This window comes from Acipenser ruthenus, chromosome 42, assembly GCF_902713425.1.
Source record: "Acipenser ruthenus chromosome 42, fAciRut3.2 maternal haplotype, whole genome shotgun sequence".
NCBI classification, from domain to species: Eukaryota; Metazoa; Chordata; class Actinopteri; order Acipenseriformes; family Acipenseridae; genus Acipenser; species Acipenser ruthenus.
In genome coordinates, this window is record NC_081230.1 from 7718694 (window position 1) to 7739066 (window position 20373).

The 20373-nt window shown below is 40.4% G+C and overlaps 1 protein-coding gene across 1 annotated transcript in view; it reads left to right on the forward strand.

The window, feature by feature from the left end:
• The first annotated feature begins 9033 nt into the window (after positions 1 to 9033).
• Positions 9034 to 20373, forward strand: part of LOC117400996 (zinc finger E-box-binding homeobox 2-like) — a 48022-nt gene continuing 36682 nt past the window's right edge. The window contains exon 1 of the mRNA XM_034001379.3: positions 9034 to 9315. Within this exon, the coding sequence (XP_033857270.3) occupies positions 9258 to 9315 (58 nt within the window). The 5' untranslated portion in view covers positions 9034 to 9257. The remainder of the gene's footprint in view (positions 9316 to 20373) is intronic.

Genomic DNA, 20373 nt, shown 5'->3' on the forward strand with positions numbered 1-20373 from the left:
CCAGTCATTACACTAATCATAATTTTATATATACAGCCTACAGTACAAACCGCTGTGTCCGTGTGTTTTTAAGTTGTAAAGAAATTGCACAGAGGTGCTGGTTTCCACACATGATGATCATTGCTGCCGTGGCACTATTGTATGTTATTACACTTGTGTAACTTTTACTGCCAAATTATTTCTTTAAAAGAAAATAAAAGGTATATTTGTATAGGTATTTTTGTACATTTTGCAAATAAATCAAAACCTTGAAACAAAACTAAAATGTCTAAAAGGGTTGTTCGAGAAATTCTGATTTGTTGTTGAATAGAACACGTTTTAGCATATTTTAAAAAACCCCTGTACACAATTCTGATTCAGGACCGTGTCATGCTCTTCATTCCCCACTAGAGGGGGATCTCCTGTCGACATCAGAAGTGTTATCCTCTTCAGTTTCCACAAGAGGGCGCTCTGAACACTCCAGAGCTATTGCAAAAACAAGCTCCGAGTGTAAACATCAAAAATAGAAAGGGAACATTTGAAGAGCTTTCTAAAACTATCTATGTATAAGCTCCTGCGAATTTGAGTTCAGTACTGGGTTTCTGTTTCCAATCGGCTACATTAGGCCTAATTGCAGTTCACAAACGCTGCAATATGCTATCCTATTAATTTACAAAGAAGGTATATCGAATACAATTGAGGATGGAAACACATGGTTTAGTATCACTGTGCTGTCTTTCCTTGATCAACACTGCAGTGTGGCATAACATCCACTAGAGGGCGCGCACATCATTCCAGAAGCAGACTGTCTCCCAGGCTCACTGTTTTCATAAGACACACACTCCCCTCGCACCATACCCAGGAACTAGTGAAGTGTTACTAATTAACAAGGTAAAAATAAATAAATAAATAAATAAAATCTCTTTAAATCTGACCCAGGTTGCAAATACCTACAACCGTGGGCAGCACTGGCTACAGTATATAGGTAACAAGCAGGTGTGTCTTATTAAACTCACAGTAAAACCAGGAATGGATCAAACTGCAATGCAACGGGGGTCTTATTTCCACTTCTCTCTAAGGTTAATACAATCTGCAGAAGTGTGAATATGATTCATATAGGCAATATCTCAACATTCAAAACCGATACAGATCCTGCAGGACACACATGAGTCTTCGTCTGGAGAGGAGATTGGTATTTGTGAAAGGTAGAGATCAGGAGATGATAAACACTGACACTAAATAAAAGAGCTCATGACTAAGCCCTGACGTCTTATGAGAACTGGATAAATGGTTCTATAGATATACGGAAAATGTGAGGTGTGACATACATACTTACATGTACATCTACAAGGGATTTCAATCACAGACCCCAGATCTCCAGGGGTGGAAGGACTAATGCATTAAGCCACTACTCCCTCTAGACTTCTCCTAGCTCTGTGGTGTGTTGCGTCTCGCCCCAGCGATGATGGATCCAGCCTGCCTCACTCCGTGACCCAAGCCAAGGAAGTGATTCAGGTCCCAGGAAAGCAAGTCGCTAGGGGAGGGGGTGTGGTTTCCATCAGACTGGCAGTGGCCACAGGATACTAGACCGATTCCTTGATTCACTGACCACAGCACCCCCTCCTTCCTGCAATTCCACTGCAGTAATTCTTCAGCAACCGCTGCAGCTGAATCAGACACAGCACCTACCTCTCAGCTGCTGGGAACTTCATAGAACAGCTCTCTCTCTCTGTCCATAGGTGAGCATGAGCCCCTACCAATCCTGTGCTGGAAAGTCTCCGTTTTCTTTCAGTGACCTTTACCACAGTTTTAGTAAGGAAGGAGGATACGAAAGTATGCTTTAAAAAGGGCAACTTGACTTTGGTTGTGAAATACTTTATCTTAACACAAATATTCAAACGTGTGTCAAAAGTTTAAATAAAAGCACCCCTGTTTCCTTGATAAGCTCTCCGAATCCTTTCTGACCCCTAAGTGTTTCTGGTACACCAGAGTGTAACAATTAACCTGCCCCCCTGCAACACTCGGCCCCCAGTGGATACAAGAATTATTACACTTGCGCTAAGAGCAAACGTGGGGTTTCTGACATCCACTAGGGACAGGATGGGGACATGTTATTGAATAGAGTCCGGACATATGTTAGACATGATTTTGAGAGCTCTAGTGAATCCACAGAGGGGCTTTAAACTTAAAAAAAGTTCCCAGGATGTGATGACAAACATAAAATGAAGAATGTAGTAGCTACGTTTTTTCACACCAATACCAAGTTGATCTTTAAGAGTTCTCACCGAATTTAAAAAGCACAGAATTGAGTCTTTAAATGTTCCCAGTGTTTCAAATTCTACTACATCCCCTGGTAGGCTATTCCATTCATTCATAACTTGCATTTAGTGCTTCCTACATACTTTTACTCAGCTTTCATTCATGCCCTCTTGTTCTAAACTCTGAAGCAGTGAATTAGTGTCTTGGGTTAACTATTATAAATTTTAGACTTCAAATCAAGTTTGGAGAACAATTTTCGTTTCTATGATTTATAAGTAAATATGTAGCGTAGTGTCTCTTTTTAGAACAGGAATCAAATTAGACTGTTTGAGCAGCTTACCCTACACACACAACGCATAAACCAATGTCCATTATTCCTTCAGCTGGACTTGTTGGAAGTGAGATTGTTGCTTGTGTTCAATAGGACCTAGTTCTAAGAACCTTAACCAAGAAAGAACAATTACGTTAGCATCTTGACTTTCACTATGGGCCCAGTTTGGACTGTCACCTACCATGCAGTGACCCTGTTGTCAACCTGTCATTGGTTGGAGGGACGGACGGACAATGAACTCTATGGAGGCAGAACGACCCCTAAAAAGGGGGGGATGGGGGCATTCCCCAATCTCATTTATCCTTTTTCCAAAAAATGCAAAAAAAAAAAAGAAAAAAAATTGATTACTTTTGAAATGCAACCCCCCTCTATTTTACCTCTTAAAACCGAGTGAAAGCAGTCCCTTTGCTTGCGGGTTAGACAGCAATTAACTCCCCTTAAATGTGCTATTAAGAACCCCCCTATTGCTTTGAACCTATGTTAGATAATAGACAATAGCACAGCAGGGCAAGGCATCCCACAACCTCTGTTGAGATGCAGAATCCCTTTCTTATTTTCTGGGTAACCAGTGGATGGACCCCTGTACCTTCTCTCTCTTTAGTATGCACTGCATGCCGTCAATAAGCAGAGAGATTCCTGCATGGGCCTCAATAGGTAACTCTCCTGAACTGGGCAGCTGGGTTGAATTTTATTGCCGTGGACAATGGGAAAATGACCTGGAGCTCAACACCCTCAAGGGTCAGTCTTTTTCACAGCAGAAGAATGAAAGACTGACCATTAGCTTAAAAAGGAGGAGAGTGGGGGTGTTTTTACTCAACTGTTAACGGCCATCGTGCACAAGGATGTCAGTTATTGCGCTACGAAACAAAACATGTGTGCAGCTAAAAATATATCCTACTGCAGAACACACTGTTACAAAACTGATTGCTGCTGTAGCTAAATGTGAGATTGGCCCTACTTCTTCAGCTTCTGATAATACTGCGTGGACTTTTTACTGTTAAGATTTGTCCAGGTCTGTCTCAGCTCATACTGCGTAGTAAATAGATTTACTAGATTTTCTTTTACAGGTTCACACAGCTGTCACGACACAGAAAGGTGCCTTTAATCAGTTCCACGATCACGTCCTCAAGCCCTAGCGATCATGCAAACCCATACTGTGACCTGGGGGAATTATAAAATACATAGAAGGTAACGGATTGATCAATCTTTCCTCTCTTTGTGAGTCAGCAGTGGTTGGTTTTTGTTCACAGTATACAGTATGGACTTTCTTTTGTGATGGAAAATGTGCCTTCACTGAGTCCCATTACGCATCCTCTAGATGCATTTCTTAAATAACTATATTGATCACAGCCTTAAAATAATATTGGCAGGCGTACTGCCCCGCATTTCTCAATCTTCTGTAAGGCGTTATTCCGAGTGAAACAAAACAGGGTGCAAATTATGAAAGACTTATTTGGCAAACGCTTTGGCTTAAGATCAGTAGTAGTTGTGATTGTTCAGCTGCTTGCATTGGAAGCCAATTGAATTGACTAACAGCGACTTCAGTGCAAGTCACTTGTTGCCACTGTGAAAAACTCCTTTAACAGAATACCGCTAACTGCAATTTTGATCTGTGATTTCTTGGAATGGATTAAAGGGGAATTGGAATTGAAAAACAGGAATTGACCCTAATCCTGCTTGAGATCACTGCATATTATCATTGAAATGTCCCTGTCAGAATATAATAGGAATCCGTGTGTGTGTGTGCGCATACTAATATTGACACAGACATGCACCAGTATAATTTGTTTCTTCTGTGTTATCTGCCATTTATGTATTTTTGGATGGATATTCCAATTGTTTATTGAATGTGTTTTTCTTCCCCGAACTTCGTTTGCTGTTATCTTTTTTTAGTTTTTTCTTTTCTGTTTTTTTTTGCTTTATTTTTAATATTCAGTCCTATATAGTATTTCTATTTTATGTCTAATATTGTAAATCTGAATTATGGCTCTTTGATAATTGCTAATTGTTTTACCTTAAATGGGGGGGCCGCACGTGTGCTGGATTTGACACCTCTGTTAGGTATTTAAGCGCTGTGATTCATTCGACTCGGAAGTACTGACGATAGTCTAAAGGACTGAAACGTTTGCATTTTGTTTGTCATTTAATAAGATGTTTTTAACCTTATAATTTCGACTGTTGGGCTTTCCCGTTGCAGAGAAGTGCAGTGAGCGAGTCCACTTGTTGCTACCAATCTCCTAAGGACCGACGCACCTGCACCAACACAACTGTTTGGACTTGAATATTGAGGCGCAGTCATTTTTGTGACTTTCAATTACAGTGTACACATACAGCAAAGTAAACTACAGATTGAAAAGAAATGTTAATGAACACTGTTGTAATCAAATCAATACCAGTACCTAGGAAGTAGTCTTAACAGTGTTTTAATGCTTACATTGCTGCACCCCTGATAAAGTACACTGTTGTTGTGCTGTCTGTTTGAGGAGTTAAGGGGATATAGTCCTGTCTAAACTGTAAACCTCATGGAGAACCTCACTGTGGAGTTAGCTATTACACCACATCAGGATACATATGCATACACACCATGCCTCACAAAGCAATGCTCACCAAAAAAAAACAGCCTTTTATAGCATTCGCTCAAAAGTGGACAAAACGCCTCAACACCCTATACCATTCCTAGAGATAGGAGAACATTATCTATTCAGGGATACCAAGGTATGTATTAAGCAAGGAGTCTCGGTAGTGGATTGCTATTGGCAACAAAAGCCCCATTCCCAGTCCATGGATTGTTCCACAGCTGCTCTGACAATATTAGCCTGCTACAGTATTATGGTGATAAGCGTGGCTCTGTGAAATATTCCTAAATCTCTGATGACGTGAAACCTATGCCGGAGTTGCTGGCCAAGTTTGTAACTTCGATTTGAACACGTGATTATCTCTGAAACACTCCGAACAAAAAGATGAGCTGGCTCACATCATTTAACAGAAAAAAAAATACACAAGCACCAGCCCCCTTAACAAATGGTCAATTACCTGATTAAGACACGTGTGTCCTTAACTACGCTATGTCCAGGAAACGTTTAGCCAGGGTAAAAAGGTTAAAACAATTTTTTCACACATTTAAATGACGGCCTTCACTTAAAGTGTAGTCTCTGTCTATCTGTATATATTGTTGGATAATTATTTTTCTATGCAATATTCAGACAGTATATTTGTAATTCTGGTAACTATAGCATTTTTATGTGCAATATTACTGCCAAAAATTCTGTAGTTCACATAACTGCAAGCATATGCCGATTAGGCGTTCATGAACATATTGGAGCGATATATTTTTGAATATATTGGGCGGATCAGCAGTTTGCAGGAAACGCTGTAATGCGAGACGCGAGAATAGCACTTAGATACCGGTTGAATATCTAGCATTATTACACTAACAAATATGCATTTTATATATTATTGTTGATCAGCAAAATCTTAATACATTTTTTTCCCCACTTCTAAGGTTTCAAACATATTGTTCTGCAGTGTATTGTATTATAATTAAGCTTATATTTTAATATAAAAGCAATAAAAAGTTTTTATATTCAGCAGTTTGTTTTTTTAATTTGTTTTATTTGTATTTGATGACTAAACTTTTTCAAGTCTTTACAAGTTTTTATTTCGCATGATATATTTTATCTAGCATTTCAATATTAATTGAATTTCATTTTCAATTACTGGGGGTTTTATGCAGTCAAATCCGTTTAACACAATGGACCAACCAAAATCCGTTTTTAAATTGTATTATGAGGCTTTTGTCAAAAGTCATAAAGAGATTCTACCAATACAAAATGCCAGAAGGTGATGCTTCATAAACGGAGTCATTCGTAACGCTGTAATCCGCACATTGCCTTCAGTCGCCTGCATGACAACACAAATGAATATTACCTAAATTAATATATTCGTAGAGTATATTATCTTAGGAAAACTTGTAAATAACTTCACAGCCAACCACAATAGAATAAATAAATACGAACTTAAAACTTAATTTGGAGACTAACCATAGGTCATTCATTTTTCAATAAACCTTTCGGCTGTCGTGATAGCCTATACTTCTGATACTTTGAGTCACACAATTTAAAATAACGACTCTGAAGAGGCAGGCTATAGCTGTGTCCTGTTGATGAAAATACGGGTTTGTAGTTTAATGTATGGTTAACTTTTATGGCCGTGTTCCAAAGCGCACTTAAACGCTGCCTTATGTCGATTGCAAAGCTATAGAATAATGCGACTCGTTCTCCCTATTGCGTTAGCAGTGAATATTTAATATGGCTATCTCCCACTTGACACACACACCCTCCCCAGTAAAGGTTAGGGGGGGGGAGGAGAATGTTTTGGTTAGGCAAAAGCTACGAGCAACTTCTGCAAAACTTCTTAAAAGAAATTGCTTCACAATTATTGCTTTTGTGTTTATGGCATCAATTACCACCGTATAACATAACAAAGACTTGTTGCATGTTACCAGTTTTTTCCTATAACAGAGTAACTCTAGCCGGGGCTCTTCAAACCTGCAGAGATGGTATCTTATATTAGGATACAGAAACCCGAAATGTTTAAGAATTAACCCTTTTAAAAGGGACCGGGCAGTCGGCCAGCACATGAATACACACACACACACACACGTCTAGAAAATACGTAGAATAGTTTACCTCACATGAAAAAATGGTTTAAGGGTGTATTTGAGATTGGTTTTATTTAAATAAATAGATAGTGTTAGACTAACAAATACCAGCTGTGTTTAAAACGTTAAGCTTTTTTATAGTTTGCTTTCGCTAAAGCAAAACAGACATGCACAACTGCGTATATTTAATATCATTTTGAATTTCATTGACCCGTTTTAGTAAAATTACTAGTAGTCTACTATTATTAGCCTAATAATAATAACAACAATAATAATGCACAATTATAACAGTAGCAATACTATAAGAACATAAACGTATTGGGACTTAATATGACTATTTGAAAGCAGTTATAAAAGGCCGATAGCCAAGTTTTCTGAGGCCTCGAATCTTCATCGTAACTAGAACGCATCAGATATCTTTCTTTTTCATGGCTATTTTTTTTTCTAAAAGCGAAAAATGTGCTCTTAAATAAGTCAAATGATATAAAACAGTGCCAAATCATTCAAAGCCGTGAATAAAAACGATGACAAACATCTAACAGGAAGCGTGTCTCTGTTGCATTTATGTCTGTAAAAATAGATCAAGACATTTGCCAACGATAAATGTAATATACATAGAACGGACACCACATTTGTAAATGTGGTTTCTAGTTTGAAAGCATTGCTTTTATTTTGCATTGGATGAAAAGTCGAATGCACGTAGATCTGTCCCTTAGCTTAAGTTTGCCCATGGAAGAAGCTGCAAAACGATTTCTCCTGTGGATGTTTACAGTTGCAAAACCGACTAATCCCCGTTCTGGTACACAAAGGACAGTCACACGTGCGCTTCCTAATGTGATTGCCCAGTGAATAGGGCCATTATTGAGTGGGCTATAATGGGTTGATACGGTTTTGCGCGGTGATTCTTAAAAGGCAAAATTTCAGACCGTACAGCTCGTCGTGCGCTTGTGAAGGAAGCTGGGAGGGTCCTGCGGCGTGCCGGTTTTGGTTGCGTGTGAGATTTAAAGCGAGGAAAAGGGGGTCTATCTTTGTCGCCAGCCTGGTGCTTTTAATACCGATGCATTAGTTGTTGGATGAGCCATTGCACGACAAGGTCATCACGAGCCTGGGGGAGGCAGGGGCTCGCGCACGTCCTCGAGATAATACAAATAACGATCAATTAAAAAAAGGGCAGGAGGTGGCACGAAAATCTAATCCTTTAACATAAAATGTTTTGTTTTGGTGAAGTGAAGTTAATCTAACAGTAAAGAAAGTAGCACTGTCCGTGCTAAACACGATTTAAATAAACACAAGACTCGTAAAAACACTATAAAAAGGGTCATTAAAAGGATCAGAAGGGAAATAATGAAAAAAAATACATTTTTTAAAAAGAAAATAAAACAGGATTATATACCTGTAGGGCCACGTCAGTATAGTGTAGAATTATATTTCCTTAAAATGGTTGTAAATCATATTTAATTGAACAGTAAACTGAATAATATATAATAGTTTTGTGTTTTCTTTGTGTATTGATCACACATTCGCGAAAAGGTGTTAAAACTAAATAGAAAAAAAAAAAAATAGTTTCCTGGAAGTAGAAACCACAGCGAGACAAAAGTACAGTACACCGATGGGGTGCTTTTCTCAAGTTTTACCTTCAGCAGACAAAAATAACCATTGTTAGCACTTTAAAAATTCACACCTACGTGCCTATTGAACTGTGAAGTCAAACTAAAACACATAAAGCGTAAAGGAGGGTTATAAATAATTAAAATATATATATAAGTGTAATTTTCTGTTTTTAATCAGAGCTGTCATCTCGTGTTCCTGCACCACCACAAGAATTATACTGTACCTACTTTAGTTTACGGACAAGTCCTGCCCCCACAGTGACATCACTTTTAATGAATCTTCTGCAGTGAGCTGCTTAGGTTTCAGCGTGAGAGAGCAGGGAGATTCTGCTGAACAGCAATGTGGAGCGCTGGTGCTATAATACTACCACAGATCCGTTATCCACTAAACCGACACAGACGTCAATAGCGCAGCAGAATGGCAGAGGAAAGCAGGGGGAAACGAAGAAAGCAGGCGAACCCGAAGAGAAACCAAGGTAAGTGGCTCGTGTTTTAAAACTGAAATCCACTAGGACCCCGCTGTCTGTAGAAGCGAGTGTAGAATGTGCGAGTTCCCTTATGAACTCGGTCGGGAGTTGGGGAGTTTGTGCTATGGGTACAGCACTTGCGGTTATGTTGGACTTCAAAAGAAGTCTATACTGCTTTCCCCATTTGAAAAAAAACTCCTGAAGTTGCTTTCTGTGGTATTTCTACCTTTGTTTTTTTTTCCTAAGGTAATACATTATTTAAAAAAGGCTTTTCTTGTGACTAACAGTAATTATCTTTGTGGAATTCAAATATCTTATGTAAAAGGAGTGTATTACAATACTGGTGGGCTATACAAGCTCATTTCTAACCTGTTGTATATTTCTGTAATAGATGTCTGAACAGATAAATTCTGCGAATGATCTACGAATCTATTTTATTGATCGGTAGCCTGTATCTTCAGTAAAGCGGCTTACAAGCGCAATATACCCTAATGAGGCGACCCAGGTGTTTTGTTTCAGAAACTTCGATATCTGCTATTTATTTTGGGGGTTAGCATTCTGCGTATGCCTGACGTCAGTAAGATCGATTCAGGAAAAAAAAAAAAAGACACATATTACCATACGCTACGTGTGAAGTAACGGGTCCGAGCATAAAGTACTAGATATATGCAAACAAACACAATGCAAATGGTATCTATATTAAAAGATAACCAGCATTTCCCGCTTTGGATTAGCCTACTCAAAAAAAGTCATCGCGAAACTGCTGAAGCCTCTTGCTTGTCAGAACAAATGCACGTTTGTTGCTAAGTGCATGAGAGCGGATTTAATTTGATGACTGTTTTGAATACCAATGAATGGGCGAATGACCCAGAATTGTACTTGGAGAGGATTGCGTATTGTGTGTGCGCGTGGTTGTAGACCGTCATACCCTAGAGTAGCTGTTTCCAAACCCGGTCCTGGGGACTCCCTGTGTCCGCTGGTTTCCATTGCGACGTTACTTAAACTGGACCCTTCATTGAACTGATCATTTGCTTAATTAGACCTTTGTTTTCAGCTCTTAAACAGTTGCAAAGTTCAAGCTACTTGTAAAATGCTATAGCTAACTTTAAATATGCATATGTTAAGAACTGAAAGTGTCTAATTCAGCAAATTATAAATTCAATTAAGGAATTGAGAGCTTAGTTGGAATAAAAACCAGCAGACACAGGGAGTCCCCAGGACCGTGTTTGACAACCGCTGCATTAGGGTACTAGACTAACCTTTATGTAAAAAATATACTTTAGTTGCCATTTTCTTCATCTTATTGCCGGTACATATTACTGATATAACTTTATATAACCTACATTAGTTCAGAATGTTTTGCCAACTAGAAAAGAAAATGCAATAAACCCAACACTACATTTTCTTGTGTGGTCTGTCATGGACTATAACATCGCCGTTATGTTTCCGGTGAAACGCTCTACACTAATATTATTGTATCACATTAATTTACTATAAACAATTAAAACACCAAATAGCGCCTTTCGCGTCACTATGGAAGTTACACCTTATGTAGGACAAAATACGTTTACAAATTATCTTCTATCCCTCCTCCTCGTGGGATCTTAAGTTTTCCAAAGTTAAACCAATCTATTTATGTATTTATTTATTTGTTTACTCACTAAATACGTGTCCACTCGATCTAACCACTGACCAGCCCACACAGGTCGCTCAGGAATGCTTTGGATAAATACGAAACAATAAATTAAGCTACAGCAAAACAATAAATCAGTGTGCGTTGCAAGGGCGTTTGTTTTTAGAAGCCCTGACGGCCCCCTCGCAGAAGACCTGGAACCTACACAGACACGTACATTTCACACGAGCAAATTAAACAGTTACAAATACATGGAAACTTGTACAGCAGATTACGGTGCTTTTAAACAATTCCTTCTTCGAGTACGGGCTGAACAACGTCGCATTTTCTTACACTGTGCATTGCACATTATTACAAGACTGCCCGCAAAAGAAACGCGAATTGCTAAGGTCTTGGCCGCGAGTTTTGTTTCAATGGGGGTCAAATTATCCTTAGGAGTCATCGTTGGCGTTGTGAAGCAAGGTGCAAACTCATTGCTGCACACGTGACGTAAGTAAATCGCACACCTCTCATTTCAAACGCAAGACATACATTACATATTGTAATATAGACGTTGACACGTGCATACCTGCAAATGATGTGCTAGTGTCAATTGCGCTATATGGTTATGGTTTCTATATGACCATGTTCACTGGGTCAGTTGAGGCTTTTCAACTCCCACCCCCAATGCATTGTGGTAAATGTAGTCCTGCTGTGACAGGTACCCGTGCCTAAACTGTCCCGATGAACTTGAGTAAGCTAAACAGAGACCATCAAACTACTTACACTGGACCCAGGCCCTCCGAGGTGCTAGGGTAGTGCAATAACCCTTCTGTGCCAAACCTGAATACAGTACAAACCACAGTGTGATGCGTTTTATCTTCAAAAGCCCATAACCCCTCACACACATGGAATGAGTTTGAAACATCACCAAGTTCAAAACAGTCCCATTGGCAATTGTAACTTTCTGGCTCCAACCTTCTGAATGTGTGTACAGCATTTTCCCCTGCAATTAATAACGAATGAATGATGAGGCATCTGGAAAAACCTTTGAAAACATTTGAAAACCATCCCTCGCATGGAGCGCCTTTAATTAATTAGACAATTTGTACTAAAACCTTCCCTGGATTGCCGAACACAGGGAGAATGTGGTGCTGGACGGTGGACAGGTTTAGTTTAGTTTTGAGGAGGCGATGAGGCCCAGGAGATAAATAAAAAAAAATCGCTTCTCACAAAATTCCACAGGAGTGTTAAGTAAAAATAACATTGAAAACGGAAAACAAGCCTTGAATAGAGACTTTGAAGGGTGGCACTTTCAAAAAGAGGAAAGGCCCCCTAAGAGAAAGGGTGCTCCCTCCAGTCCAGGGCAGGCTTGAGGCATGGAGACTGAACTGCTCCCTCCCCCCCCTAAGAGAAAGGGTGCTCCCTCCAGTCCAGGGCAGGCTTGAGGCATGGAGACTGAACTGCTCCCTCCCCCCCCTAAGAGAAGGGGTGCTCCCTCCAGTCCAGGGCAGGCTTGAGGCATGGAGACTGAACTGCTCCCTCACCCCCTAAGAGAAAGGGTGCTCCCTCCAGTCCAGGGCAGGCTTGAGGCATGGAGACTGAACTGCTCCCTCACCCCCTAAGAGAAAGGGTGCTCCCTCCAGTCCAGAGCAGGCTTGAGGCATGGAGACTGAACTGCTCCCTCACCCCCTAAGAGAAAGGGTGCTCCCTCCAGTCCAGGGCAGGCTTGAGGCATGGAGACTGAACTGCTCCCTCACCCCCTAAGAGAAAGGGTGCTCCCTCCAGTCCAGGGCAGGCTTGAGGCATGGAGACTGAACTGCTCCCTCACCCTCTAAGAGAAAGGGTGCTCCCTCCAGTCCAGGGCAGGCTTGAGGCATGGAGACTGAACTGCTCCCTCACCCCCTAAGAGAAAGGGTGCTCCCTCCAGTCCAGGGCAGGCTTGAGGCATGGAGACTGAACTGCTCCCTCATCCTCTAAGAGAAAGGGTGCTCCCTCCAGTCCAGGGCAGGCTTGAGGCCTGCTTGACTGAAGTCATACAAACCTGAATACAGCCAATGAATATGAAATCTGAAAACGGCAAAAGTCAAACAGTACCTAAAAGGTGTCGCATCATTAGCAATTTTATCATGATTTCTTACCAAAATCTCTAAACATACACTATAGATGCAGACTATAGAGCACTGTTGGTACACAGCTGTTACATTGGGCCCGCTCAAAGACAAAATGACAGTGCCTCCTTGTTGTCACACAAACCTGATAAATAGCAATTTTCTGGGGGGGGGGGGGGGGGGGGGGGGTAATATTTCCACGTTTGAAACCCCCAGAGCCGTTTTTTTTTTTTTTTTTCTTTTTCTTCAGCCTATTTCATCTTTTTCTTCATGGATTTCCAAACCTCAGCACCACAAGCAGCTGCATGCCATATGTCTGGCAGAACAGTGGCACGGCGCTTTGTCACAGGGCAAGCGCAAAATGGGGCACGCCGGCTCTCAATTTAAAAGCCGTGGTTTTGGTTTGGTGGGGTGTTGAGACGACATTGGAGCAGACGGAGGGCAATTAGGACCCCTGAGATCGTCTTGTAGCTTCTGGAGGCTTTTTGACTGTATTGACTTTAAATTTCACCTGGGCTTATTATTATTGTTTAGTCATTTAGCAGATGCTTTTATCCAAAGCGACTAAGAGACTTGGAGGTGAACTATGCATCAGAACAGCTGCTGCAGAGTCACTTAGGACTGGTTTACGTCTCATCCAATGAACTAAACCCACTATTGAAATCTGAGACAATCTGGGTTCAAATTATGATAGGACTCCACCTCTTCGTGCCTATTTTCCTGTCATTAACCAATCAGCTGCATTCAGAATGGAAGAGCTCCCGGGATATAGGCCTACAGTAATCCTTGATTTGTAGCAGATGTTTCTTATTAATATATATTGTTTTCAATGCAGCACAGTAGCAATATTATATATTAAAAAAGAGACTATTTTGACTTGCTGTTATGGTGTGCAACGTGGCGACGGTCCGAGCTTACCCCCACCCACAATCACATTGTTCTCTCAAGAACACCCAGGTATTTAGAAAGCAGGAAACAGCAACTTGCTAGCGTGGACGGGTATAAATATTTTTTTTCGTAATGTATACTTCACAGACTGCAGATGACTATCATTGACTGACATTCACAAGACAAGCTCACAACTGACCAGCTAATACTAGTACGACTGCTCCCTCCTAAAGGAAAGACACGGCATTAAATACATTACACGCTTCTTCTCATTTCTACGTATTTTCTTAACCGGCATGAATACCGTCTGTTTACAAACACGATTGTTAAACTATTCTGTCGTTTACTCATTATTATCATTGGAGGGTCGTGGGTTCAGTCCCAGGTGGGGGACACTGCTGTTGTACCCTTGAGCAAGGTACTTTACCTAGATTGCTCCAGTAAAAACCCAACTGTATAAATGGGTAATTGTATTAAACATAATGTGATATCTTGTAACAATTGTAAGTCGCCCTGGATAAGGGCGTCTGCTAAGAAATAAATAATAATAATAATAATAATAGTCCCTAACCATTACCAGTAAAGACACTTTGCTCAACGATACATAAAAAAACCACGACTCTATCGCCAGCAGAATAACATTAACAGTAAATCACAATAACAGGCATTGAAATATTACAGCGAGGGTCTCACCCTCACATGGTGCATCAAAGATCTTAATATTTGTGGATGAGAACAGTATTGTTTTGTGTGTAAAAGCAAGCAGCTAAAGAAATGATCGTCATTTTAATGTAAAGACGCACACTTCTGTAGCTATGCATATCGTTGCCTCCAAAATAAAACAATGGTGGCTGAATATGCCAAGTCGTCAGCATTATTGATCATTATTGAGATCCACAATCCTGCAGTTTTTATGTTTATAGCTTAGTTATTAAATAACAGGAAGAAGAGGTAATTGTGACAAGTTAAGCAGAATTATGAATGCATAAACCTGAACGTTAACCCGCGAGATTATTATTTATTCAAATATTTTTATAATTAAAAGTTGTTTGGTGTAGAAATAATTGCCATTCAGTACTGAGCCACTGCTGTCTTGCCTAGCACAGCATTCAGCTTTCTATTGACCTTTCTCGAGCGTGGGAGTGTCTACTGAGCTATGTAACCACATTGGTCAATCTGCTTTGCGTTTGCAGGCCCTGGGCCACATGGAAACGGCGGCCTAAAATCTAGGCCGGCCCTGAGCTGGCTTTTATTTTTTGGAGCGTTCACATATGAGAAAAGGCGGCCCTGAGCCGCCTAAAATCACAAGTGTGAACGCGGTCTGACATGTTTAGCGGCCACCGAGGCGAGATGAACTAGGAGGTAGAATAGACAACCTGAAAGGAAGGCTTTCAAATCAAGCATCAGATTTTTTTTGTTTGTTTGTTTCAAATGAAGACCTGTTTGTGATAAAACGGCACATGTGAGACTTCTAATATAGCGAGTGCACAACAGATAAGATTTATGGTGTTATTTCATTAGAACCCATTAAATGCAGTTGTATTCTAAAAGGATGGTCTGAAACCGAAACAAAAACGGTTTGTGTCGCCAGTTCTCCTTTAAAAACAGAGCGGTGCAGACAAGAGAGAGATAAGTTATGAACTGCTGTTGCACAGCTGTGAAGGTCTTGTTGATTTGAGGTGGACAAATTTAAACTACAGGAAATTGCTTAATGCCTTTTTAAATTATAAAAGCTGCATTTAAATCGATCTCTCCATGCACAGATCTCAAAACGTGTATAGAAATGTTTCCTTTCCTGTAAGGCGCGTGACTCAGTGTAAACAGGACTTCCATTTTGTAGCAGTTTAATCTATTCCAGTACTAACGAGCTTGTGTAATCAACCAACTTACCTTCTATTAACAACATTACATCAGAGTGCAACCATTAATCTGTCCCCCCTGCAACACTCTGGCCTTGGTGTGCTATTGCTTACAGTCACGGGAGGCAGTGTTGCAGGGGGCAGGTTAATGGTTACACTCTGGTGTCCCAGCTGGACTTTGAGATTACACATCTATATAGAGGCTACAGGGGTGCTTCAAAGTGAATAGGTAGATGTTTCTGTGTGTGTGTGCCTGTGTGCAGTATTTTATATATTCCGCATACCAATTTTGGTTAAACAGAAAACCATGCCTTTAACGTCTGTTACTGCTTTTAAAAGGCAATAATATATATCAATTTTAACAGCAGCGATATTTAGACCCCTTTAATTGAATCACACGAACATCGGATTGACTAGATTTTGTATATGAATAAAATAAAAAGGGTTACTGCCAATATTTATTGGCAAATGTTCTCATTTGCATGCAGTAAGCCGTACAACATAAATGGCAACTGGAAACATACAAAAAAAGATTTTTCCACCACAAAACAAATACTTTTTCAACTGAATTGCTAATCTGTTTATGAATCTGTACTTCAGCTCACTTCAAAATCCGCGATGTGCTTCATGACCTGTGAGATACAGAACAAAAAGCTTAAAAAGGCATTTATTTTCCTGTAGACATGAGACCGTAGACCACCAGCACTTCAGAAAGGGGTGTCTGGACTTTTATCAAGGTATCTGGTCGACTAACACAATTAATGATACAGATCTTTCGAGATAGGAGGCTCACAACACACATCCTGTTAGCAGGTTAGCAATTGATCATCCCACCCTCCCTCACTGTAGAGATACATGCATTGATCAAAACTTAGGATAACACATGCTTACTATCTAGAAGAGCAGATAGGCTTCCATTTACATAGCAGCATGCCTGACCAGAAGCACTGCACAGCCGAATCTTTTTAAATTTCCATAGCCTGGCTTTCTCTTGTACTGCAGGGGTACCAGAACAAGCATCTAAGAAAGTCTGTGGCTTAGAAATTAGCTCCTGACACCCAGTCTGGGTTTCAGAGACACGATTTAAAAGACCAGGTGCCAGAGATCTGAGCTCTCAGGCCCCTGCTAAAATCACACTTATCATCGGAGTGCTAACTCACAGCCTGATCTTTCAGTTGTTTGCTGGTTTACCTGTTGGAGGTTGCCCAGCGTTAAGGAACCATGTATTTAACATGTATGTATGTATTTAACATGTATGTAGTCCGTAAGCAGTGAAATAAATGTCACATAAAACGGGGATGACCAGCAATCATCCTGCGAGTGAAGCCGGGGTGTTTATACTGGGCATCTCCCTACAGCCAGGGCTACCTTTGTACTTCCACCACCCATGGAAAAGACACCTTACAGCTGACACACTGCGTGGGGGCTCTGACTATTGGAGGTGAAATCAAGGAAAGGCTTTTGAATTCTGTTAATTTCTACCTGTGCATTGGAGCTACTTTTTCCTCTAGTATTCCAGTTTAGGCTTAAAGTTTTTTTTTCATGACAAACATTAACATTAGTTGGCCCATATCGATTTTCTGATATTCATAATATCCTTCATGAGGAGCAAATCAGCCACAGACCACCTTAAAAAAAAATACAGAAATGTATTTCAGAATAAGACGCACAAACACCTTTTGGAGCAATGTGTTTGAGTTGGTTTTCTTCATGTCCTTTGTGGTCTGAACTGTTAAAAACAGTTAAACATTTAAAAATAATCTAACACTTTCAATTAGCAAGAGCCAGTAGGTCAGTACTTTTAACTGTTAACCCCAGCAGTGCTTACAAGAAGCAGCAACAGGTTTTGCAACAGAATCCTCAAGTCTTGATATTTTCTGTTCACACATCATGGGTCAGAAATTTACCCGGGGAATACACTTCAACTAGCTCACAAGCAGAAAGAGAATTTGTCTAATAAGTGTTGTTGTGTATCTAGATCATGCTCCCTCCTGCAAAACTGCTCGTTTTCTGTTCCCACAGTACGGAACTCTTTTCAGCCAGCATTGTTGCAGGAGGGAGCATGATCTGGATACACAACGACGCTTATTAGAGAAATTCTCTCTTTCTCCCATCATGGTTTGCATAAGAAAGCATGGTAAAGCACAGCTGAGGACGAGAAGCAGCAGCAGACACAGTATATGCATAGAAACACTACTTGCAAATTTGCCATCAGCCGATTCCCGCTAAATAAACCAAATTCTGGGAGGGGTTTCCTCCCTTTTAGTGGTTGATACACAGACCACGTGCGAGGGAGAAAGGGGATCCAGGCTAGGTGGTGGAATGCAAAAAGAGGAGAAACCCATTGTGGTTACTTTTGACCTCACTTTGTTTATTTAAAGCTCATTTCAAGAGTATTCGAAGAAAAGAATAGTTAATTCCACCCCCCGCTTTGTTCACTTTGGAATGACCCTAAGGGACTTCTACCTGGGCTTCTACCAAGATGTAAAGGAGAGGGGGGAGGGGGGAGGGGGGAGGGGGGGGGGTTGTGACAAACGGATGTCTGCTGGCAGCTTTTCACCGAATTCAAACAAGATCTGATAAACGTTTGACCATTTTTTTCGCCTCGTCATTTTAAAAGGTATCGCCTGTAATGCGGACGTTTATATGGTGGCTTTCTTTCTCTGTTTCTCTTGTTTATCGGAAAACACGTAAATAAATAAATAAAATCAGTCACAGCGTTTTCTAACAAGGTCACTTGGTTTTCCCCTGATAATGTTGGAGTTCTCCAACAACTGGGACCTCCCCAAGGGACAGAGATCTACATTATTTAAGAATTTTTTTTATTTCCAGCAATATCTCATACAAACTATTACCGGTACAACCAAAATACAGAAAGGTGGTATAATATTTACAAAAGAAGGTATAATATTTACAATATACACATTAACATAATTAACAATTAATAATAAAGTTAATTAACAACCAATCAATCACCATTGCTATCATAAGAAGCATGTTGGCTGTATCTTGAGTTCAACACTAACCTGGTGAAACAGCATAAAAACTAATACATAAAACCAGTTGATAGATACAAGTGCACAGACAGCACTGGCATTATTGCATTGCAGTACTGTTGCAATACATTTTTCAGTAAGGTACACAATACTGTGCATGTACAAAACATTGTACACAGGCAGACTGCAGTGTTCTGTAACCTATACTGTATGCTCCACACCACTGTGTATGCATGAATATGAAACAGCTGTGTTAGGGTTTTCTTCAAGGTGGTTTTAAAGAAGTTATGATTTAATAATATTACGTTAATAGAAGTGACATTAAGCAGGGTGTATGTATGTATGTATGTATGAAGTCTCTCTACACACCCTGTTTGAGCTCCAGTGTTTTTTTCTATGCAGTTGAAAGGCACAGCATGTATGGGACAGTCTCTCCAGTGAAGGTTCAAAGCCGCACACATCCCTTGTGTGGGAGTACTGGGCTCTCGGACGTCAAGTCTGCCTCCCTCCGTACCTGTGGAATTCAGGTACGGCACTCCCAGCAACCTCCCCCTCGTTACCTGAGCAAGAGAAATCACATTCCACTGCCAGCAGAGTGCCGTCTCCCCTTCCACTGACTTCTAGCATTTAAAAGGAGCGCTAATGAAGGAGGCTTGGTGGTCTAGTGGTTAGCAAAAGGTCTAGGAGGTTCCCAGCTCAGCCACGGACTCACTGTGTGTGACCCTGAGCTAGTCACTTCACCTCCTTGTGCGCCGTCCTTCAGAGGAGACGTAAAATAAACAAGGTCCTATTGGAAGCGACTCTGCAGCAGCAGTTGTGATGCATAGTGCACCCCCCCCAGGTCTCTGTAAGCCGCTTTAGGATCTCTTACATCTCATTAGCACGAGTAACAGACCTGGGGTCAATTATAATTAATTACAGCAGACATTTGCTGAAATTGCAATTACAATTACAGGGCTATTTTGTTCAATTCCAATTATGCTGCAGTAATTACAATTATGAATTACAATTACACTAAAGTAACAAACAGCTCCACACATTAACATGCTTCCTCTATTCTAAATATCCCAGCAATAATCACAGAATACAGAAACATAACATCTATTCAAACAAAAAGGGGTCACCAGCTGTGGTCGAAAATACAAGAATAATGATCGAATGACAAATGTGTAATTGAACTGTAATTGTAGTTAATTACGAATTACACTGGTCATTGTCCCCAGGTCTGATGAGCAATGATATCCTTCTGTGTTGAAGATATTGTGGATCGCTGTATGACCAGCAGCTGCTTCCTGGTTCCTTATCTTGTGTGGTCAAGCTGTAAAGACCACATGACCTTCAAAAGCCCCCTATTACATTCTGTTTTACAAGGGTGAATGTTCTCTACATTCTTCCATTTTAATGTTACAGTGTGAAGAATCTAAATAGTAAAATAAGCTGATGGTCTATTTAATACAGACGGCTGCCTCCACTATATACCCCTATGTACCTATCGGGGATAATGAAATATTTGAAGGGTTGCTAGCACGCAAGTATTTTTTTCTTAAGTACACTGTATGAAAAGTTGTATTTAACACCTTTACTGATGGTGACAAAGACAG